General features: G+C 41.0%; 1 protein-coding gene across 3 annotated transcripts in view; it reads left to right on the top strand.

Moving 5' to 3' along the window:
• The window catches only part of polrmt (polymerase (RNA) mitochondrial (DNA directed)), a 45,261-nt gene that overhangs the window by 4,392 nt on the left and 15,845 nt on the right, over positions 1-25,024 (top strand). For all 3 annotated transcript variants that reach the window (XM_086223576.1, XM_086223577.1, XM_086223575.1), the window contains exons 5-15: positions 3,994-4,180; positions 6,493-6,642; positions 9,446-9,610; positions 10,023-10,190; positions 12,594-12,833; positions 14,246-15,031; positions 15,335-15,457; positions 17,768-17,890; positions 18,804-18,983; positions 19,929-20,015; positions 22,007-22,120. In XM_086223576.1, the coding sequence (XP_086079702.1) occupies positions 3,994-4,180; positions 6,493-6,642; positions 9,446-9,610; positions 10,023-10,190; positions 12,594-12,833; positions 14,246-15,031; positions 15,335-15,457; positions 17,768-17,890; positions 18,804-18,983; positions 19,929-20,015; positions 22,007-22,120 (2,323 nt within the window). The remainder of the gene's footprint in view (positions 1-3,993; positions 4,181-6,492; positions 6,643-9,445; positions 9,611-10,022; positions 10,191-12,593; positions 12,834-14,245; positions 15,032-15,334; positions 15,458-17,767; positions 17,891-18,803; positions 18,984-19,928; positions 20,016-22,006; positions 22,121-25,024) is intronic.

Genomic DNA, 25,024 nt, shown 5'->3' with positions numbered 1-25,024 from the left:
TAGATTCTGTTGTTCCCACTCTCACTAGGATCGTTACTGCACTATTGAATGTGCATATCAGTTATGGATGCTGACATATGTTGGTTCAGTTTACTGACATAGTTCCAGAAAGTTGATATTTTATCAAATTTCTGAGTGGAACTTCATTTATCCAAGATAACTGATATTGGGGAAGTTTCTCCAGCTCAGTTGAGAAAATATTTTTCTTGTGTGTCATTTGTAAATAACGGCATGATTTATTACACCGAGTATCAGAGCTGAGTGTCCTAAACTGGTGAATTTCAAAAGCCATCTGAGCTTGCTGATAATGTTGACTTAGACCAACTGATTGGACAAAGAGTTACTCAGGTGTCCACTTGTCTCTTTACAGTAACAAGGTCGTCCTCCATGGTTAAGCATCATCAACAGGGTATTTCATGACATTTAGCATGCAAAGACCCATTGATCATAGCTTGCAGCCTCACTAGTAAAATACATGCGTCACGCTGTGTGTGCTTGTTTGTTGGCCAGCACATAGAGACAGACAACCATTCACACTCACAGTCACACCTACGGTCAATTTAGAGAATCAATCAGCCTCGTCCCCTCTTGATGTCTTTGGACTGTGGGAGGAAGCTGGAGTACCAGAGAGAACCCACACAGGAACAGGGAGAACATGGAGACTCCACACAGAAAGATCCTGTGCTGGAGCCGGGACTCGAACTTGGAACCTTCTTGCTGTGAGGCAACAGTGCTGACCACTGCACCACCGTGCTATAATCTATAAAATATAAGCTATAATCCAACTGCACAGACAGTCCACAACTCAATATTGAAGTCAGCAAATATCACTTGGCTAAATTTTGTTCACCAGTTTTTTAATGACTTGGAACTTGAAATTTAGAATGAATACACCTGCGCAATGTAGAAATTGATAGTAGATGCTCATGAATGCTGTTAGTTCTTGACAGCAGACCTCACATAAAGTGATGTATTGAAGAGCACCTGAGCCTGACTGATATAAACTGTATATTCACCTACTACCATCTGCTGGGCCGTATTATTTACAGTAATCACCGTCATGGTAAATGACAGCATGTCGTGTAAACACTGGCATGGAACTGCTCACACTGAATATTTACCGGTTGTGTTTACTGTTTGAAGACAAAAGTGAACTCGTCGAGTCACAGTTTGGGAGGAGGTAACATCTTTCCTTCTTGAAAAGCTTAGACAATCGGGAATTTGTGAATAAGGTTGCATGTAGTTACGCTACATCTATCAGCCTCTTTTATGTTGAGTGCTGTGGTGTAAACTGCATATTCTAACAAAACCTTGAACACACTTTCCTCTTTGGCCCTGTTGACATCACCCTGTTTGCTTTAGTTCAGCGTGGTTTTATAATCCACGCTCCATCCAACTCAATTTGTAGACCATGTAGTTAGCTTGACAATCTTTGCTTCTGTTCTGTTCCCATTCTTTCACAATACACGGCCACAGATTTGCTATCTGTAAATGAACCAGTAAGAATTGATCATTCGATACAAGTCACAATAATGCATTTGTGGTTAAATTGCGGTAAATTGGGTTAATATCTTGGATGTGGTCACTGACAGAACTGTAGTATTTCACACTTTAAATGGGCACTGTTTTCAAATCCATTAGTCTGTGCAAGGATTCATAATCTCTGGCTATGATTTGTGACACTGGGAGCACTGGTTATAGTACCGTTGGCTAAGGTTGCATATCGGTTCACTTTGTTTTCTCAGCAGCTATCAAAGTGAATACACATTCTCCTCCTTGTTGTCATTACTTCTTTCTATCACCCAATTTGTTTTTGGCCGTAAGTTTCTCTGCTGTGTTTTCTTCTCCTTTCTTACGGCCCAACCACCGTGCTCTCCGTATATCAGTGCTTCCTCTGAAGTCTCTCCTGCAGCAGCTTTGCCCTCACTGTACCAATCTGTTCCCCTTCCTTCTGTCTGTCTCTCACACACTCACACTCGCCATGACGTTCACACACGCTTATCCCTTTAAGTTTTCCCTTTGTAAGTGCCGTGTCCTCCAGAGCTCTTTGCTCCCTGGGGTGCAGCGGAGCAGTCACCAGGCTGATTATGCTCCATCTTTCAACCCCTCTGTCCTCTTTGTTCCTCTGGACCACACTGCCAGCACCCAGACTAATCCACCCTTTGTTCAAGAGTCACTCATTTACTCAGTCCAAAATTGCACATTGCATCACATGATACTAGGAGGCATGAGTGAAAATACTGAAAAAATGTGCCTTCCTTGCCTTGCTTTAGAAATATATCCATAACTTAAACCAGTAATTGCAGTACCTTCCTCATTTATTCCTCTCCTCTGTGCAGTATCTTGTTTATGTCTGATTAGATTGTGTCGGGGGAAGTTGCTTCGCCAGAATTTCCTCCAGATAGTAATTAGCGTGCTGTTGTTTATAATTGTCTTGAAGGAAAGGTGTACAGGGTGAAGCAGAGCTCTTTCATCCTCTCAAGTAGATGACAAATGGGTTTTTCAGTCCTTTATCTCTTGGTTGAGGCATGTAATTCTGCTGGTAACCTCTAGGGAGCAGTGCAACCAAACATGGTCTTCATGCTCTCAAAGTAGATGTGACACTAACCATTGTTATGCTGTATTTATCACCTGTTTTTAAATGAATAGCAGTCCCACTTTAAGTTTCACAAATACGTGTATAGCTGCTAATTGAACATGAAATGGATCAATATGTTATATAGCACTGAATATGTAATATTTTCATTTATAATCCCAAATATTACATTCATTTTTCTTGTCATTGCAGCATTGTTTTTAATTTACAGCACTAGACAGTCCAGTTAATAAAATAATAGAATATCAATGCATGAATAACAAAACATGACATTCCATAAACAATTTACATAAACAACATAATAATCAACTTATGCGCTGACTTCCTCGAAAGTGACAGGCAGACAGAAGAGTGAGGGTCCAGCAGCCTGAAGACATTAATTCCCCAGCCCTGTTAGGTATCTGATATCAAACTGAGTCAGAAAATGATTATATTAATACACCTCTCATTTGTATTCAGGCAGGCCTCGGTCACACGTTGGCATTATCTGCATTCGGCAGTCCAGTCATGGAGGCGGTGCTCTCTAGGAGATTCTTTTGAAATAAACATTTCGGCACCCATCTGCTTCTGGATCAAACTCACACTTCCAGCCTGACAGAAAGGCCTGTCAATGCAAATACTAGCATTGATATTCTGCAACCGTTGATTAGCCTGGTGGAGCCGTAAACAATGATCCAGCTGGGGGGAGAGGGTTGTTTTTGTTTTTTGTTTTTTTTTAACTAACAAAAATGAATCAGGGACCCACAAAGTTCTGTGATGATCTGAGCCTGATTCCCACATTAAGAGGCAGGTCAGGTGGTTGTGAACTTGAGACAAGAATTCAAAGTCTTATTCTAAGTCATCTCCCATACAAATCAGAATCTGCTGCTCGTGTCATTTAACTCACTACTGGTTTTCTGCAGAATTTTGACACTACTTCTCTGAAATAGTGTTGGTTGTAGTTCGTTCCTTGCCCTTGGTGAGTGTCAAGAAACTGACAAGAAACCATCCAAAAAGTTTGAGGGCAAAGTTGATGATGTGGTTCTTGAAAAAGCTTAGTTTTTTCTCCAGCAGCCACGTGATAAAAGAGATAGAATGATAGAAAGTTTAAGGAACCAAGGCCCGAGAGCTCTGCTACGACCCTAAGTGCTTCTATTTATACTCTTGTTGGACCGCTGTTTTTATTGGTCTTTCACCCGTCTCTTTTCTTGTTTTGATGATCGCCAGTACCTGAATGCTTGGTTTCATTCTGTTGATGCTTTTAAACATTGAGAAAGGCAATAAAGAATCCATGAACCCATATTATGAGAAACTCCATTTTATAGTGCCTGTGCCCTCAAACCCCCATGTATAATCTGTTCATAACCTGCTTGACTTAAAGTAAAAATGAGCGAGCCTGTGTGGTTTGGTGTATCCAGGTGCCTGAACCAGATGCAAGAAAGCGGCTTCTCTTTGGACGATCTCTTCAGCAAGTGTCCGTTCAAGCTAGATGAAAGAGAAATGGTGCTGAAGGCCATACACAGGGTCAAGCCTCACTACCAGCCCACCAAGGACGTCACCACCAGCCAGAACTTCTCATCGTTGGTTGAGGACTTCTACACAAAGGTATTCACCCTCACTGGATTATTCTAAGAAAGTCTATTGGCACATAGTCCATGATATCACGATATGCATGTTAAAGCTGTTTTGTCTACTTTTGACTTATACTATACTGATACTTGTATAGGAATCTTGATTTTCTGGGCTTATTTAAAGAGTTATGTGTTTTGTGTTTTTGTTTTTACAGAAAATCCATGTATTTATTATATTTTAGATTCATTTTTTTATCAGTTTAGTTGAACTCTGTTTCTGCTTGAAGAGGGTCACCTGACTTGTTATGTCACCGATGCAACCAATAGTCCACGCCATAGTTTAACATGAAAACAAAGGGACTTTCAAAGGAGCATTCTGATAACAATTTTGTTGTTGTTGTTGTCATTATTATATTGTAATAATTATACAAAATACTTCAGGGCTGTTAACACTGAACAGAAAAACTTGAATCCTTTATTTTGTAGTATTATCTTATCGTAAGCATAAATTATAGGCTGGTCTGTCTTTGGTCTGTAAAAAAAAACAAAACCATCCTTTACCACTGGGAACTCAATGAGAAACCGTTAGGGAGCACATTGCAAACAGCAACTCAGCCAAGGCACAAATATTACTCTGAATGTATTAAACCTGGGGCCAATCATGTATTCAGCGCATGTCAAATCTCTTTAATTATAATTTGTGATGCTTAACAACTGAATGAAAACATTCATTCACACTGGTGAGGGTAAATAATTGAAGGGAATCCCTAAGGAACTGAAAAGATATGGGCAGTATATAAATATACACGCTAATAAAATGTCATCAAAGGGCACTCAAATGTTTGCACTCAACTCTGGTAAGTGTTTCCTCACAAATTGTTTCCTAATCTTGATAAAACGCGTAATCTGGAATACATCTGCTTTTAAAGGTTATGCCGCCACAGAGCAGCTCTGCTGTCTCACCAGCCGTTGTCCTATTTCACATTTGTGTCATGTTTTTGTGAACTTCCGATGATTACATTTGCACGAGTTGAAGACGCTCAGTTTGCCACTGAGTGTTAAGTCAGCCATCAGTTTTCATTTTGTGCCCAAAATAACACGGTTAAAGGTCCAGATTAAAATGATAAAACACCTAAAAACAGATGCGTTACTCCATTTGTCCCGAGTGAGCCTGATCATAAGAGCGTAAATACAGTTACTTTTTAAGGCTGAGGTTTGTGTATTTTTCACAAGTCAAAGCACCTGAGAGCCTGTGAATCTGTCAGAAGGCTCCAGCGTGACTACAAAGGATTTGATTGCCCCCCTTTCATCGCTAGGCTGGCCTATTTATAGTGAACCATGTCTGCTTTCTAATGGGTCCCCCTCAACCCCCATCCCACCCCTACTTTCCTTGCACCGTCTTTTCTCACCTCACCTCTCCCCTCCTTTCCCACCTCCCTTCCTCTCTTGATTCTCAAATGATTCATTAACAGCTCTCTGTACAATTGTAGTATTTTTAGGCTCAGTCCCTGCACGTGTGTATATAATCAACATCTCATGTGTGTTGATCATAGGAATAGGTGAAACTATGGCAGTTCTTGGAATCTACAGCCATGTCGCAGTCGTTGGATTTCTGAATGACTTCCTAGGGATGTTGTTTCCAAAAACGAAGCAGATTAAAAAAAAAACTAGCTCACTAAATAACAGATTGGAGGGTCCCTCGGGAGTTCTAAATCCGTGTTAGCACGGATCACGAATCACAATCTAATTTGAGTGGTCTTTGTTGGTTTAAGACGCATTTTTCATGTAGCCCGTACAAAATTCAGTTTGATTTATTGTCAGTTTGACATTTAGAGATTGAACTTGTTGTCTGTTGGTATTATTTTTACATTATTATTACACATTACATTTATTTTTATTATTTTACACACGTATATCTAGCTGGAAGTTCAGATGAGGGCAGCTTTGGGTTTTCATACTGAACTGTGTAAATTCTTGGCATGTTTGATGAATTTGTAATATGTTTTCTGGATGAATACCCGTGCTCAGGTACAATGTAGTAATACTTGTAGCTGCAAACGCCAGCTGACCTCAAAGTCCAAGCTGTAAGACACTGCTGTTTAATGAACACTGAAAAAGAAAAACGCTCGTTAATAACAGAGGGCAGGGTGAGGCCGATGATAAAACACTCACCATTTTTCCGCCTGAGAATAATCGTCTCTTTTTTGCTTTTTGGCAATACTCAACCAAAGATTTTGAGACAGAAGCGTTTCACTATATTTTGGCCTGTATTGGTCTTCTCGAGCATGTTTTCAGTAACTTTTGTCAATTAAAATTAGTCATCGTCTTTGTCATTGTGTGTTTTAGAAGGCCGACCACAACTTCCCCAAGCTGAATTTCACTCAAAAGCAGCTCCAAAAGTATTTCAAGGTTCAGCTCAAAAGGGAGCAGGCCTGCACCATCGTCATTGACTCTGTGGAAGCCAGTAAACCTGTCACTGAAAAGATGATCAAAATGGTAAGTAAACCCACCTGTTGCCCCTCTTTTTAATTCTCATCATCACTTTGATACAGTCTACTAGGAAAATAAATATGGGGTTGTATGATGGTAAATGAACTACAAAATTCAAGTCATCGTAGATCTGTTTTATCAGGAAGTAAAGAGAGATTTGTGACCGATTGTTAGGAATTATTGGTACCCACTCTACACCCAGTATAATAACCTCCGCCCAGCTGGTTTTGGTGGTGGTTGTCTGACTTTTTTTTTTTTTGTGACAACTAAGCTGATTTTCATGAAGCTTGCCTGTAAGGCTGTCCAGATTGCCATTTTTTTTGGTCTTTCGAAGCTTAGGTTTTATCCTAATTGACCCAAATCAAGGTTAAACAGAAAGCAGATCACACAAACTAGGCAAGCTTCAGAAATAGAAATTTCTAGCAAGTGCTATGACTCAGCTGTGACATACAGTTTTCAGGCAGTTAGCAGAACTCGTAGTGGATTTGTGACGTTCCAGCTTGGTTCAGCAGACCTGTCACTCGACTCTTTTGGGTCATCTCTGCAAATTTGGAAGTTCTTCCAGAAGCTTGAATTTTCTGAGGTCTTGCGTGTGTAGTTTTCTCGTAAGCCTCACTGCGGAGTGGTCACATGGCAATGGCAAGCTCAGCGCATTGCTGCGAATCACAAAACTATGTAGTTTAAATTCTGTCTATGATTAAGTCATGTTAATTCATGCTTCATGAATAATATTTATCATTTTGCACCATACAGCTGCTTTATTTGGAATGATTGATGTTATCCAATGGGGGGGGGGGGGTCACACTATTGAATACTGATTTAGGCGTCCACTGCCATGGCAACAAAGATGCTTTGAAGCACTTCGGTCACTTGCCAGAGGGATGGAGCAGCTCCAGGCTATTACTTGTATATTAATCAAGATGAGAAGCGATCATGATTTTTTTTTTCAGCAGGGCGGGGTTTGGTGTGAACATTTAGAACCTCTCTCTTAAGTTTGCTCACTGAGGTAAATTCAGCATCGTGTTTTACAGTTCAGACCTTGTCACAGAACGATGAGAACAAAAGAAGAGTCACATCAACACTTAATTGGAACACCGGCTAAGTAAAAAACTTCAGATTTTACAGATTCAGTGTCATGCCTCTTCTCAGAAAACGTCAGCGGTCTGTGACCCTGCTATGTGTTTGGAAGAAGATGTCGCTTTCACTCCGCGTGTGCTTCACTATTTTATTCTACAAAAAAAGTAATCTGTTTATTCCCTTCGCAAGTCAACATTTTAGCACTCAATTTAAGATAGAGATCGTAGGGGCGCGTATCATTTTTGTCCTGGTTTGTTTTAATTTGATGTCATTATACCAATGTTTTATTGCTCTTTGATTTAATAACGCTTTCTAAAGGTACACATTGTCCCCTGCTAGTCAAGGTTCTATAATTAAAGTGATATGGGAACTGACTCGCATTAATGCCTGACAGGTTAGAGGAGTTAACATCTTATTCCTGGGGTGTGCCTTCTTTCTAACTCTGGCATTTACAGTCCAGTCTGGCTCCTCTGCCTCTGCAGATGGGCTACGTGGGAAGCGAGCAGGCTGAGAGTCTCTGGTGGCCAGGAAGCATTTACAGACGGGCAGGGCAGAATAATGATGTATTGTAATGGAGAACTCGAGAGAAGGCACAGTCACCTCTCAATCCACAATCCAAGCTGTCTCTCTGCCTCAGTCAGACAGCGTAAAACTTTTCAAATAAAGAGTGACCACCATTGGATCATAAATCCTTTTTACCTCCTCGAGTTAAATCGAACGATCCTCCTTTGTGCCTAAACAGTGTTGGATTTTTCTTTAAAAGAAAATATGCAACAGTAAGTTAGGTCTATAAGCCAAATGAAATACAAGCAATGAAAACTCGGTTCATCTTCCACGTTCAAAAACATCATCACACCAGACATTATTTCACGTAATAAAGACACTATCCTACAAAAATATAGTTCATCCTACCGGATCCAAACTTTTATCATCATCAAAACTAAATCCAACACATTGATCTTCCCACTGTTAATCATACACCTGATTTTTCCATGTAATTTTTCCTGAGAAGTAAAATAATGTAAAATGTTCAAATGTCCCAGAGTTTAAATGTCCTACCTAGCTTCGTTTAGCATTTGGACAGTGTGAAACAACTAGCTTGAACCATCACATTTCCCTAATTCCCAGTCTTTGTATTACAATAAGATTCAAGAGTGCAACTTCAGCTTTAACTTACAGACTTGAATTGATCATATCCTGTTTATTTATTCATTTATCAGCCTTCTTTTCTAACTTGTGTAAGGAAAGCACACATTTCCTGTATGTTTCACAAAACTATTGCTTTTCACCTGATGATTTTTACAGATTTTAATTGATACCTATTTGGATAATATATGGGCAGCACACTGGGTCAGTGGCTCACAGCAGGAAGGTCCTGGGTTTGAGTCCTGCCTGTACAATTTCCTCTCTGTCCTCCTTCTTCTCCCCCCCCAGCCGGTATCTCCTCTCTTTTGTTAGATCAGTGAAATAGGCTTTTCTGTCTCTTTGAGAGCTGATAAATAGGTGTGCAGCCCAGACAGGCCCTGTCATCTGGAGGCAGAGCTTAACCAGCAACTGCAGTGCATGGTCATGTTGCACAGTGACTTGTGTTCAATGAGAGGTGGCCCTGATTTACTAGTGCCTGATATATAATGTCTGTCCGTTATGCTCATGCAGTATGTAGAAAACAACGTTTTTATTTCACTCATCCATTCCTGGTTTCTTACTGACTGACAGTGGTGTTGTATTTCAGAGAGAGTTACTGGCAGAGCAACGGGCTGAATGGCAGACGGTCCTTCTCCAGAGTTTGAAGCAGAGCAGGGGGATCCTGGCCGGGACAAAAAGGGAAAACAGGCTTGACATTTATCCATATCTCTGTGTGCTGAAGGATGAGGAGTATGTCGACATCATGATACAGGTAAGCCAACCCGTCGGGCCCAGCAGCCTCCAGCTCAGAGAAGTGACAGTTGGCTAAGATTAAACACAGTCTTGTCATTGTTAGTCAGGAGTGTTTCATTTACTACAAGATTAAAATAATGATCCTCAAAGAATGTCACTCCTTTGCTGTCTTGACTTTACTACTGTGTAAGGTGACAATACCAATATAGAGAAACACAAAACATAAATGAAGTTGCTGTGACAGAATCTTGTTACATGTTTGGCAGCAAAGGAGAGAACTCTTTTACCAGGTTCATTTATTTGATTTCCCTCGAGAATGAAGGGTTTTCATTTCATTGAAGTCAGTCAGATCTCTCTCTTTTTTTTTGACAGAAGTGTATAAAGCATTGGCATCTCTTTGACCTTGTTTGACCTTTTCTACTGTTGTCCAGAGTCTTGACAGTCTGCCACCCGGTGGACAGTCTCTGACGATGTTGGCCAGAGATCTGGGCAACAGGGTCTTCACCACGTACTCGGTCCGGCAGAGGTATCAAAATCAGATCGAAAAGTTGGCCAACATTTACAGCGCCTACACATGTCTGCTGGCTAAAGATAAAAAGGTAGAGGCATCATCATTTTCATCCTCAGCTGCATTGTTTGTGCTCAAGAAGATGCAAATTGTCTCACTTTATTTGAAGTAAAGGTGCTTCAGGGCACCAGAATTGCATGTGCATGTTATGGAGAAAAAAAAAAAAGTTAAAATGTTTAAAAATGAAACACAAATCAAATTTTTGTCATACTTCATAATTCAGTTTATGTATTTATATTGCCTTTATTTTACCAGGAAGTCCCATTGAGGCTAAATGTTTCTTTCACAATTGTGACCTGGCTAAGGACGCAGAATTACTAAAAATCCCAACATATTAAAAACAACAGCAATAAAAACAAACCAATCAAATAGAACCCTGGCTATTGAAATATTGGACTCAAGAAAAACAGCATGTCCTCCTCACCATATAATTTAGTACACTAACTATAAAACTATAAAAGCTAAAGTGTCATATCAAGTATACTGTAGTTCACGTTATACTATGCAAAGGTTCTGCCAATTTTTTAATCAGAAGTCTAAAATATTATTAGAATATGACGAAGTTTAATGTTGTAGTCTTAACTTCATCAGCTTATTATATTTAAAGTTAATTCAATTGATTTTTGTAATTAAGTCCAGGCTTTAATCAGCCCTCATCAACTGCTGAGTATAATATTTTGTCCATTCCGTTTCTATGAATTAATGTTGATAAAACTTCAGTTTAACCCAGCACTCTTCACCAGCAGTGTATATTACTGCCTCCAAAATGTTAACTTAAACGAAACACCTCCTTTCAGATATTTTTAATACAAACTAAACATGATGATCCTGGTAAAGGAAGTGTTGACTGCAGGGTCGATGTATTAAATTGCATTAGTTTTGTCTCAGCACACCTAATGAATTATCAAATGAGTGTATAATATAATGGCTGTTTTTAAGCAGATAAAATAATGTGCGGCCTTGCTTACTCAGCCCATTAACTTGCTGTATCACTGACTCAGTGTTCCACCATTGTTTTCATTGTTCTCACTGGGGAGAAAACACTAATGTCATCGAGTCTATAATGAGCTTGAGCTCGCTACACTCCTGTTGTTAGTTGAGGTGTTTGTGTTATAAGATGTAAGAGCTCTCAGAGGCAGCCTTTGTAGTGGAAATGATGCCAATTGTGCAAAAAACTCTAGTGCTCTGACTTTGCTACCTTACACAACCCTGTATTCATGCTTTTATTTTGAAGGCTAAATACCTTCAATATTTGACCAAATAGCCTCTAACGACAAGCCAGGGTTATTAAATAAATAACTTCGTCAGGTACTTCAATACCAATGTAAGAGGCATCATCTCATGTAGGGTTGCAACAGTGTTTGCAGTAGGTCTCATAAATCGCGCCGCCAAGTTATTATTACACAGTTTTTTAAATCGGTTAGGATGACCCTTAAAGAAACGCAAAAAGATTTCTTCGTTGGACTTTTATTATATCTGATACTTGAAACACTTTTATTAAAATCAAATTAGCCTATTCGCTTACCGTGGGGTCTAGGAGGAAAGTAGATGAGCAATTGTGGAGTACCATTAGGCTGCATTTGTTGTCCAATACTGTAGATAAGCAAATGTATGTGTATGATCATCCATGTACCACAGTATCAGTGTTCTGCCGTGAATCCCTAATGTTTTCAGTCAATCCCCCACAAGTGGAACTGTAAATATTTTCTGCCGCTCTGGTCCCCAACTTGCTTCATGCAATTGGTACAATTAATGAATTATTGCATTGAGTGTACAAAAATGTCATGATAATAAAACACATAGCTACATCCATCCATCCTTCCTTCCATCCATTCTCTACCTCTTATCCTGTTAAGGGTTGTAGGGGGCTGGAGCCTATCCCATCAGTCTTCAGGTGAGAGGTGGGGTTCACCCTGGACAGGTCACCAGTCCATCACAGGACCAACACATAGAGACAGACAACCATTCACACTCACAGTCACACCTACGGTCAATTTAGAGTATCAATCAGCCTCGTCCCCTCTTGATGTCTTTGGACTGTGGGAGGAAGCTGGAGTACCAGAGAGAACCCACACAGGAACAGGGAGAACATGGAGACTCCACACAGGAAGATCCCGTGCCTGAGCCAGGACTCGAACCGAGAACCCTCTTGCTGTGAAGCGACATTGCACTGCACCACCGTCACATAGCAACAGTTGAAGTTGATTAACATATTTTTAGGGGTTGAAATTAACTAGTATGGATTCTATTGCACTTTGAAATAATTATAGCAAGAAGCAGTAGTTGTAGTCATAGCATGCAGTGTTTATAGTGTATATTGAGATAGATCCCAAATCAGTGCCTGGTTTGACAAAAACCCTCTCCATTATTGTGGTGTGACTGTCTTTTATATTATTATAATTAAAACCTCCCCCTCTTGTTTCTTTCCTTCTAGTTGAATAACATCCTTCCAAGGGAGCATTGGTGTGAGCTGGAGGCAAAGCACACATCTGGACTGTTGCTGAAGACACCTGTAATCACCTGGCCAAACACAGTTATCCTGGAGCTGGGCATGTTCATGGTGGATCTGATGGTCACTAAACTCAAAATTGATAGCGACATCCTGAACCCAACCAACAACGGGAAGAGCATTCCCATCCTCTACCACATGTACACGTTTCGTAAAACCTGGCAGGTACTGTGGATATGCATGCAACTTGGTTTAATCCATCAGGATATCAAAGAGGCTCAGGATTAGCTATCCGGGAGATTCCACGAGAGCAGACACATGCCCTAGTGGTTCTCTGGTCCTTTTTTATTTTTGATAAAACCAGTTTAGAGGACCTTTGATAACCTGCTAACTGGATTTCTGAGCACTGACCCAATCAAGTAAAGATCATTTCAACTGAGATTAATGGATTAATGCAGTAAACATGGTCAAGGATTAGAGTTCTCCTGGGTCTCCTGGAAAGGAATGTAACACTGAAAAATATTCAATAGAATGGCTGATAGTCAGTCTAATAACAATATCACAATAAAAATGACAAGCTGTCCAGTTAGTGTGACAAAGTGATTGACCCTTTGTGTGCTATAGAATTTCATTAAAAACAAAAGAACCACGATTGAATTACAGAAATTGTTAAATTTTCTGAAAAGACTCTGCCTTCACCTAGGAAGAGACATTCTGTCACCATAAACCCTTGTACTCGTCATACATTTGTGCAATCTCCTATTCAGTGTAAAGCTCCAAAGAGTGTGAATCAAGAAAAGCATTTTTCCCCAGTGTGAATTGGCAGGGGGAATAGCCAAGTAAGATGAATACATTCCAGGCTAATCCCTTTTTTAATGTCCCTTTAATTGGCTTGCTGAATTACCACCATGGGACCCTGCAGGAGGCTGAAGTGACCATGTCAAGGGAAAGGGGAGAGTTTTTGTTCTCGATGTACTTTGAACCAAAAAGACACTCTGTGGCATTCGTTTTTGAGTTCTGTCTTTCTTCTGTTACTTTCTTCTATTTGGAGGTTGGCTCATCGGGGGAGCTGCCTAATGATTTTACATCGCAGCAGTCTGACGCATGCTCGCAGTGCCGCGGTGCTTTATCATTCTGTTGGGTTACTGTATTTACTCCTAAAGCTGGTCTCCATTGTTCCATATCATGTTAATGTGTCGAATTATCACTAGAAGTATTTTAACACATCAAAGCTATGAAACTGGTGTGTAACAATGACAGTGAGTGAACAGGGGGTAATTCAGCCATCTGATACCCTGTTCCTGAACATTTTTTTTAAATGATTGTAGAAAAAGTGAAGGCCATTTTTCATGCTGAAACTTCAATATTTCAGTGAACCCTTTTTATGAGTTTTTTTAAAAATAGTTTCTTGCCTTTGATTAATAGCGTAGAGTTAAAAGTCAGTCCGGTATTATAGAAAGAGACAGAGGAACATGACATGTAATTAAACTCTGCAGCTAAACCTGCACGAGGTGATCTCAGCTCGCAGGCTTTTGTGATGCGCCTCCAATCAGTCCTTTGTTCTCTTGTCCGCTCTCGCCTGTGTCTGCTTATTTCAAGATTCTGCCTCTAATTGGTTCCTTTGTACTACTCTCCAGGTGGGTGTCATCAAGCCCTACCCCATCCTGACTGAGATGCGACAGGAAGCCATGGAGACCAAGTTGACCTTCGAACCCTGCGCGATGCCGATGCTGTGCCCACCTTTGCCCTGGATTTCTGAGAAGTTTGGAGCTTACCTGCTGACACCTTCTAAGCTCATGCGCTCCCTGGATGGGGCCACTCAACATGAGTGGTTGTTAGAGAAATGCCAGCACCTCCAACCAGTCCTTGACTCCCTAAATCTGCTGGGTAACTGTGCCTGGAAGATCAACAAACCTATTCTGGATATTATTATCTCTATCTTCAATGATAAGGGTTGTGACAAATTAGACATCCCTCCTCCCTTGTCAGAGGCCCCCCAAATTCCTCATTTCAACCCCAAGGACCCTTCGTACAATGGTAATCAGAAGGCAACTTTAATGAAGGAGGTGGTCTATGCCAAAAAGAAAAACAGTGAGATGCACAGCTTGCGGATGGATGCTCTCTATAAACTCTCCATCGCCAACTTCATGAGGGATGACATCTTCTGGTTCCCTCACAACATGGATTTTCGTGGACGTACCTACCCTTGTCCTCCATACTTTAATCACCTCGGAAGTGATGTGAGTCGAGCCGTCCTTCTGTTTGCAGAGGGTAAACCCCTTGGTCCTAAGGGCCTGGACTGGCTGAAGATCCACTTAGTCAATCTGACAGGGTTAAAGAAAAGGAGCTCACTACAGGGAAGGCTGGAGTACGCCGACAGCATTATGGAAGAGATACTGGACTCTGCTGACAACCCTCTCAATGTCAGTTTGTATTGGTTTTCACATTAGGTGTAGCACAACCATAGCTTCATATTTCTACACAGCATTGCACATTGTGTTTATTATGTACACATATATACATTTCACAGAACCATAGAATCCACCATATTCCGTTTCTGAATAACACAGCCTATAGCTTTGCCTGTTTGTCTCTCCCAGGTTAATTGTCCCTTTGTCCCATAAATCCATGAGAAATATCAGCTTAGAATCTGTCCAAAACTGGCTTTTTAGTTGTGATAATATCTGCAACTCTACGTGCCGTGTGCTGTTTTTTGGTCTTCTCAGGGCAACAAATGGTGGATGAGTGCAGATGAGCCGTGGCAGGCCCTTGCCTGCTGCATGGAGATATCCTATGCTGTGAGATCACCGGATCCCACACAGTTCATCTCTCATTTCCCTGTTCACCAGGTACCATGAAACAATTTAAAGAACCACATGTTCAATATGTGTTATCATTAAGTCATGTAAACCTTTTCTTCCATTAGATATCAAACTCAAACCTCAAGCAGTGGCATAAATCAATTTATCCATTTCAGAATTAATTTGAAAAAAGCAGATTTCAGTTGGGCATTTAGCTGCATTTGTAGAAATTGACCAATCTGAACACAGCTCATGCCAATCATTTTCCAGTTTACAGTCTTGTCATCTGTTTATCCTTCATAGTGCTGGTTTAGTTAACAGTCCCAGACCTCCTTATAGATTTAGGGACATTTTATTGCCATAAACCTGCAGCCAACTGATCTCAGCTTGAGCTGCCATGCACTAAGTAACACAAACAAGAGCAACAGATAAATAGCCTACAGTTTCTTTGCTGTTGGGGGGTGTATTTTTCCACTGAAGTTAGCCCATAAACTGCTGTAATTCACAGTGAAGTAATCTTTTCAGTTTAAATCAGTGTTGCTTGCCCCCTCAGGCCCTTTGTTATTATGATATTATACTGTAGCTTTTATAGTACTTGAGTGCTTTTCTGTCATTTGTAATACTTTTAAGAATTTACATTGCATGCAGTTCCTTTGAATAATTCACTTTTATATATATATTTTTAAAGTATTTAAAAATTGCCATCTCAAAGTGAACCAGTGCAATTGCAAGTTGTGTAAGCAATAATATTAGCCCAGGATCCAGCTTCAAATATGATGACTTTTATTTTGAAAAGATCCATCCATCACCACCCGCTTATCCTGTTATGGTTCGCCGGGGGGGGGGCTGGAGCCTATCCCAGCAGCTTTCGGGTGAGAGGAGGGGTTCACCCTGGACAGGTCACCAGTCCATCACAGGACCAACACATAGAGACAGACAACCATTCACACTCACAGTCACACCTACAGTCAATTTAGAGTATCAATCAGCCTCGTCCCCTCTTGATGTCTTTGGACTGTGGGAGGAAGCTGGAGTACCAGAGAGAACCCACACAGGAACAGGGAGAACATGGAGACTCCACACAGAAAGATCCTGTGCTGGAGCCGGGGCTCGAACCTAGAAACTTCTTGTTGTGAGGCGATACTGCTAACCACTGCACCACCATGCTGCCTATTTTTAAAAGATTAAGACAAAATATATTGTACACTCTGATTGTAGTTTTTGCTCAGATAAGTGTTGGAACTTGACAGAAGTAATTCAGCACCCCCTCCCTGTAACTGCCTTTAAAGGACACTAGCCCTTTAGTTTTTAAGAACATCTTACAACACATAGAGACAGACAACCATTCACACTCACAGTCACACCTACGGTCAATTTAGAGTATCAATCAGCCTCGTCCCCTCTTGATGTCTTTGGACTGTGGGAGGAAGCTGGAGTACCAGAGAGAACCCACACAGGAACAGGGAGAACATGGAGACTCCACACAGAAAGATCCTGTGATGGAGCCGGGGCTCGAACCTAGAAACTTCTTGTTGTGAGGCGATACTGCTAACCACTGCACCACCATGCTGCCTATTTTTAAAAGATTAAGACAAAATATATTGTACACTCTGATTGTAGTTTTTGCTCAGATAAGTGTTGGAACTTGACAGAAGTAATTCAGCACCCCCTCCCTGTAACTGCCTTTAAAGGACACTAGCCCTTTAGTTTTTAAGAACATCTTACAACCACCCAGGGACAGTTGGTGTTAATTCGCCTCATGGCTAACACCGGAACCTTTAAATGATTTTGTTTTTTAATAAGGCATCTAAACAGCCAGGAGCGATCAGAAAGAATAAGATGCCACACATGGCGCTTAATTAAAAAAGGCACTGCAAAGTAATAAAGGTCACACAAAGCTGACGCAGAGGTATAGCTGAAATGTGAAGATGAATTGCTGCTACTCGTTAAAAAAAAACAAGACATGAAGGACACTCAGTGCTAGCTTTTTCTTTGAAACAAGGCTGGTCGCTTTTTAGCAACAGACAAATTAAATTTACCGTGTAACTTGATTGATGAATGACTGGTCATTAACTGCACAACCGTCTGAAGCTACATTCATTCCAGGTGTTTCTTGGTATTATGCTAACAAATCAAGAGATTACAATAGGCTTTTATGTACTAAGGCCAATGACCTCATCCATATCATTATCTCATACTGTTTCTCTTGATTGCGTTTCATCACTATGTTCTTTAACTTGTCGGTTCCTTATGCTGCTCTTCTCCTTTCACTGCCTCCAATCGTGTGCTGATCTCTGTTCTTCTTTCCTGCTCACTTCAATCTTTCCTCTCCCATTCTCCCCACCACTCCTCTTCCAGGATGGCTCCTGTAATGGCCTCCAGCATTACGCTGCTCTAGGCAAAGATGTCATTGGTGCCACATCAGTCAACCTCGTGCCCCGTGATGTGCCCCAGGATGTGTACAGCGGAGTAGCACAGCAGGTCAGCACCAGCGAGCTTCTTCTGCTATTGCATTTCTCTTCTTTGAACTGCACTGTCCTGAAGTTGGATAGTAAAACTCAAATGCATCTAACTACAGTTGCAGTTGTTCGTCCATGGCTGATTCTTTTGGTAAATGACGTAGCAGTCAAAGTGGGTAATTTGAGAATTAGCAGTATACCACACTATTATCATTTTTGGACAATAGGATGAGACCATGAGGAATGCAAAGATACGTTTGCTCACAGCTAGCATGACACTGTCTAGGTGACTAGCAGTAGGTAAGAGTCTTATTTTTGATTTTCTGTCCCTAGCTTCCTCCTTACTGAAAATACCATGTGGTGTGCAGAGATGGTCCAGCTAGCTTCTTGTACCTGAAAGTAATACTAGAAACTAGGGAGAGTTTTGTTTGATCATTTCTCTGAATTCCCTCATCAGGGTGCCACAAAAACCTAAAAAGCTGTTAAATGTTGCTTTTATTTACTGATGATGTTTCCAGGGAAGAGGAGTGACAACTGAACATTGACAATATAGCAAACATGTACCTGAAATCTCAAATATATCGGTGTTGATGTTTAGCATCATCTTGCATCAAGGTGTAGTACAAATAGACCCCCCCCCCAAAAAAAAAACCCCAAAAACAAGCATTATTGCAGGACCCACTTAGTTACGAACCTGCTTATTTTGAGAACAAACCATTAGAAGTCACTTGTGATGTACTGGCATTTCTGTGTGGGAGGAATCATTGTGTGCTGTCCCAGGGCGAAGCTTCCAAGGGCATTTGGAAGTTTATAGTGGAGTCTTCAAGGAGCTGTGGGGGCATATTTTTTACTTCTGTGTGTTTCAGGTGTCGTTAGACAATGCTTTAGATGATATCAAGTTTCTGGGATAAATGGAGCTTGTTCATGTCTTTCAGGTGGAGTTGTTCCGAGCAAACGATGCAGAGATGGGTTCAAAGATTGCTCAGGTCCTGGAGGGCATCATCAGCAGAAAGCTGGTCAAACAGACCGTGATGACTGTGGTTTATGGGGTCACATACTTCGGGGGACGGCGGCAGATAGATAAAAGACTCAGTGAGATTGATGAGTTCCCCAAGGTAAAGTAGTGAGCGGGGGGGTTGGGGGGGGGGATCCCTTACACTGCATACAGTGTTATTTTTAGCCCAGTGTCAGTGTAATATGTCAGACTGGTCTCATAGCACAGGGTTACCACATTTATTCCAGATGGATTTGCCGCACATTACTTCCCCATTGTTTTCTACAAGTATAAAACACATAAATGCATTTCTCATCGTTGTCACTGACTGAGTTTAACCTCAACACATTTAATTCTGCAAACTGGATTTCAGCAACCATGACCTTGACATTCAGAGCCCCACATCACTGTCTTAAGAGAGCAGCATGGAGAAAATCCAGAAGGTTTTACAGTTTATTTTAGTCAGTGAAATATAATACTGCATGGTAGTATCAGGGAAGCTCTGATTTGAATATAACAATAGATAAGTGTGATATTGTGCACACAGCTGCTGTATATTTAGTTTTAGTTCAAAACCGCTGCACTCGCATTTGGTCGGAAATAAATGGCTCTTTAATGGGCAGAACCATTCTGTGGGGCAACACTGTGACAGGCGCACAGAACCATTTCATCTTATTTTTACCACTTGCATAGCAATATAGTTCCCCACAAAAGTTTAAGTTAATCTCCCTGTCATTATGGATGGGATTGGTAATATCCTGCTGTCAGTGTATCTACCATCTCATCGCCAGAGATTCGTGCTAAATGACTCCTGCATAATGTCCCTAATTGGTTAAACAGGGAATTAGGGGGAGTATAATTGTGACTGATTGCAGTGTGATGGAAGGGGGATACAGTGGAGATGAGATTGGTGTAATGATAGGAGGAATATCATTCTAATTCAGGAACTTTTATATTTTCACTAAACGTGTCATTTTTAATTATTTAAGAATGTAAAAGCTGTCCAAATCCAGTAGCACAAAGGAGGCTGCTTTTGTGCAAGCATAATTATATGTGTTATTTTCAGGAGCATGTTTGGGGTGCGTCTCAATACCTGGTTCGTCAGGTGTTCAGTGCCTTAAAAGAGATGTTTACGGCGACCAGAGAAATCCAGGTGGGTTCACTCATCTAACACTTGACCAATTTACACACTGTTACGAATGGCTGACATTGAGAAAAATAGTAATCTATAGCCAACAAAAATGGAAGAACAGCTTCCAAATGAGTAACATTGAGTTGATGCACAATCCAATCCTTGGCGTCCTAATTCCCAAAAACAAACATAAAAAAAGGAATGATACTCGCAAAATAAAAAAAATAATTCCCTCATTTGAGATAACAAGGGAACCTATGTTCTACAGAGCTCCAGATCTCACACGACAAGAAGTACACAATACCAACAATAGTTCCTACTTTTCCCCCAAACATGTAACCTGTCATCAATGAGAAGAACATGTAAACAAACAACACTATTCAGTTTCAAGCAATGGAAATATCCACTACTACAGCCACTTAAAAATGTTGGCTTTATGTATCGCAATCGTATTGCAGCCTGTAAGCCTTGACGTCAAACTAAAAAATATGAGTATATGTTAATGTAAGATTAGACAAATACACTGTTTCAAAAGCACCGTTTCAAGGTTCTAATCTCTGGTAATGCCATCACTCTTTCGTTGCTACAATTCCCCTTTTTTAGGCACAAGTTCTTCATCAGACTAGGATTGTATAATCTCTCCCTCTCTATGCTGCTCCACCATGTTTGCTTGTTGATCAAGCTTCCGTGTAGACAGTTTACGCAGATCCTGGTGAATGACATAAAACACTGCTTTAATGCATTTTCGTAGCTTCTTTTCAACAAATACGATATAAAAGGTCCATGTCTTTTGATAAACATTTTTATATGATTCTACGATGTTTATGGTAATGTGGCACAGCTGTACATGTGCGTATTATAACAGTTTGGGTTTTTTTTTTCCATCTCCACTATGATGATATGTAGGGTACAACCAACATATGACCTACTACTGCAGAGACAGATTGCATTTTTAAGAATGAGTAGCTTACTTCACTATTACCCTGGCAACAGCACTCATTCATCACATAGACTCCATTTATAGATGGAGGACTTGCACCTGGTAGGGAATTTTACATCATCTTCACAAGCAGAGGGGAGTCTGGCTTGCTAATAGAACCACCACCCCACTGCCGGTGTTCATCCTTTGGGGAAAGCGAGTGGACAGCCCAGTCTGAGATGAAGAATCTCCCATTATACCTTGGTGCCGACGTGATCCTTCTGTGTGTGTCTAATGTGTACGCACCTGCTGCATCTATGTAGGTCACATCTTCTCACATGTAGTGTCAGTGAGTTAAAATTATGAGTGAGAGCGAGGGGGCTGATTAATCCCTGCCCCTGTCTTCTCTGACCTCTAGAGATGCACAATATGGATTTTTTTTTTTTTCAGCGAACTGTCAATGACCTGATTCTCATTTTAAATACTGATAATGGGTTTAATTTCACACACTCTAAATACTGTTATTCACACACCCATCTGAGGCTACGATGTAGTGAGTAAATTACAGATCTAAACTCTGCCCAAATCCATCAGACGTAACTATTTAAATCAGCCTGGTGGATAGACTAATCTTTGTTATGTGTGTGTGCTAATGCTGACTACAAGTGCTTCATATTCCTTTAATTTGTTACTATAACAACCTAAAGTTTTTGTGCAACTCATGGGCTCTTGCCCTCCCAATTGATTGTGTGTGTGTGTGTGTGTTGGTGGTGGTGGTGGGGGGGGGGCTAGAATCTAGGCTAGGCCTTCCATTCGCAGGGATAAACTGTGACAGACCCAAACAACACTGTTGCACTTGCAGTATTTAGAGAAGGCAACAACTCCTCTGCTGTTCGTCTGCACATCCACTACAAATGACTTTGTATTTTTGGCCTGATTCATTAAATGCGTCACCCAGCTGAACTAACATACACACACACATGCATTTGAATTTTTTTGTTGTCTTACTACAAACCCCGGATGAAGAGCAAAGGCACGTGCTTACAAGTCAGTCCAGTGGCCTCACTTTACCTCTGCTGGCTGTCTGTTGCAGGACTGGCTGACACAGAGCGCCAGCCTCATCTCCAAGTCTGGCCACACTGTACAGTGGGTGACACCCTTGGGTTTACCCATAATCCAGCCCTACCACCGCCCACGGACCCAAGCTGTAAGTCTGTTTGGAATGTAATGTGAGGTGCAGAATGAGGCTCTGTAAAGTGGAGTGATGAGTTTGTCATTACACAACTGGGCTTTCACTAAATATCCAACTTAATTAAACAGAGCTGTTGCTTTTATTTCTGTAGCTTTGCTAATGCAGTTGCAATTAGAATTGATGTCAGTAGTGGCTTACAGGTTATCTTCACATAAGCAGCATATATGTTCAACGTAGTGCCGTCATCTCGGCCAATTAGAGGCCTTTATACATTTAAAGAAAAAATACTGGCTGACCTTTCGAGGTTCTCTGCTTGTTTCCTTCCCCTCATGAATCTGTGTGTATGTTTATGTGTCATCATGATCAAACGTGGTACTGAGTACCACAGGGGTGATTTTGAGTACTTAAGCGGGCTCATGTATGTCTTTCATCATAATACCATCAGTCCCAAAAATTTGCAGGTTTGTATTTGAGATCAAAATCAAAGCTGCGTATGAGCATTCATCTGTCCGACCTGTGACCTTTCATGCAATAGCATAGGAGCAACAACAGAGAACAGATGAAACTGGAGCCATCAGCGCATTGACTGGCGTCACAGCTGTTGTGATCCCACAGCATGATGGGATCTAGATAAGAACTCTCCTTTTTTGTCCTAAGATCCTCGCTTTCGCTACAATCAGTTAACTTTGTCATTTCCACCCATCACATTTCACAGGACTTTGATGGAATTGCCGATGAAGCTGATAATGGGGGGGGGGGGGGGGGCAGTCACCTAACACGTACATGCAGGTGTGAGCTGCAGAGCACATACAGTAACCGCAGACTCTCCTGTTTGCTGTCAGCTTATCACATCTCTAAAAGCTTCATATAACCATCTCAAAAAGGCTTTCGTTAACTGAGAGCAAGCTGCTGTCCTCACACAAGCCAGCCCACAGTTTTTACTTCACTCGCTGTTCTCTGGCTAGACTATTAAGCATTTGTTTCAATTAGAAGAGCTGCCAACATGTACGTTCCAAACTAAATTTGCATGGGATTTGATCAGCTTTTCTTTTTTTCTTTTTTCCAACTGATGGATCATGGATCATGAATTGGCTCAGACATAAACACAAACACATCCTGACCCTGACTGGATGCATTTCTTAACTTAAAACCTAGCTTAACTTTTCTTTTGCGGTTAAAACCATGCGACAGGATGGACTCCATGTCAGAGGTGCAATCGTCTCAGTTGCCTCACGCCTGATTTGAGATGGCTATGACCCAAGCCCGCCCCCGATCATAACAAAACATGGAAATGGACGGAAGGATGAATGGATGTTCTGGCTGATACACAGTCATGCTTTGAAAGTAAGAGCTAAATTGAAATTCTAAATAAAATAAAGACATCACTATTTGAACCACTCTCAAATAGTTGAATGCTTCCAGCTTCTGGATTATTTTCCACGGTATTGTACCCAAATACAGTTTAATAACACCCTTCCTTCTTTATTTTAACTTTTCCATTCCAAATACTTAAAAGTGAATAAAATTGATAAATATCACAATGAAATCTGAATTAATGACCTAAAATTAGAAATATTGTGTCTTAAGGCCTTTCTTTATTTTAGGGTAGAGATATTTTTGGTACGGGCGGCACGGTGGTGCAGTGGTCAGCACTGTCGCCTCCCAGCAAGAAGTTTCTAGGCTCGAGCCCCGGCTCCATCACAGGATCTTTCTGTGTCTCCATGTTCTCCCTGTTCCTGTGTGGGTTCTCTCTGGTACTCCAGCTTCCTCCCACAGTCCAAAGACATCAAGAGGGGACGAGGCTGATTGATACTCTAAATTGACTGTAGGTGTGACTGTGAGTGTGAATGGTTGTTTGTCTCTATGTGTTGGCCCTGCGATGGACTGTTGACCTGTCCTCACCTCTCACCCGAAGGCAGCTGCCCACACACACACACAACCCTTGATGGATGGATAGATGGATAGATTTTTTTGGTATTTATGATATATTTTGGAAAGGAAAAATGAGTCGTAATGAAGAATGGTTACACCTATTCCATTTGGAAACTGGAACACAGCTTCAAACATTTGACTGTATTTGTTTGGCTTGTTTCACATCTGAAGGCACACAAAGGCAGACATTCATCCACAGTCATGTGCATCCTGCACTGGAAAGATAACGTGATCTCTTCAGCCCCTCCTACCAGAGATGACACGGCTTAAAGTGTATGAACACAGGAGACGACATGGAGTGTCTTTAGAGACTCGAGGGCAGGAAATCCCAAAGGTTGCTGTAGCTTTGTCTGCAGGTGGTTGAAGGTTGGAGGGGTGGGGGGGTGGGGTGGGAGGTGTCAACACTAAAGGTCTTATTCTCATCAGAGGAGGATGTGTCATATCCTCAATATTTTCCTGTCAGACACATTCACCTAATTCACCTATCTGCCACTTTCACTGTCAGAGCTTCTGACAAAACCTTGTTGGATGGAAACTTTAGAGGTCATTTTCAATCGAGGGGGAGCCAAACAAGGTTACACAGAGCACTGAGAGATCTTAGAGGGCTGCTGTGCTGGGTTAGATTTTATGTTTGCTTCTTTTCCACTTTCTTTGAACAAACTGTTAATCCCTCTCTACCTGTGTGTGTGTGTGTGTGTGTGTGTGTGTGTGTGTGTGTGTGTGTGTGTGTGTGTGTGTGTGTGTTCTTTTACATGCTACCTTGGACTGGAATACATTTCATAAATTCGGGACATTTTAGCCGGTCTTCACATATGTAAAGGGCCATTTGAAGGTCAAGCCTCGGTTTTAGTGTTGGGTTTAGTATTAGGTTATGGTTAACCTTATTTTTACCACTTGTGTAGCCGTATAAAACCGTAATTCAATTTTCTTTTTAAATTGCAGTTTTGGCTTCTAACACAGTGGAAAACAAGATAATAGTAATAAAGT

The sequence above is a fragment of the Aulostomus chinensis genome, chromosome 14 (genome assembly GCF_037954235.1).
Source record: "Aulostomus chinensis isolate RoL2024-O1b breed Wild chromosome 14, RoL_Achi_v1.0, whole genome shotgun sequence".
NCBI lineage: Eukaryota > Metazoa > Chordata > Actinopteri > Syngnathiformes > Aulostomidae > Aulostomus > Aulostomus chinensis.
This window is presented reverse-complemented; position numbering and strand designations above follow the sequence as displayed.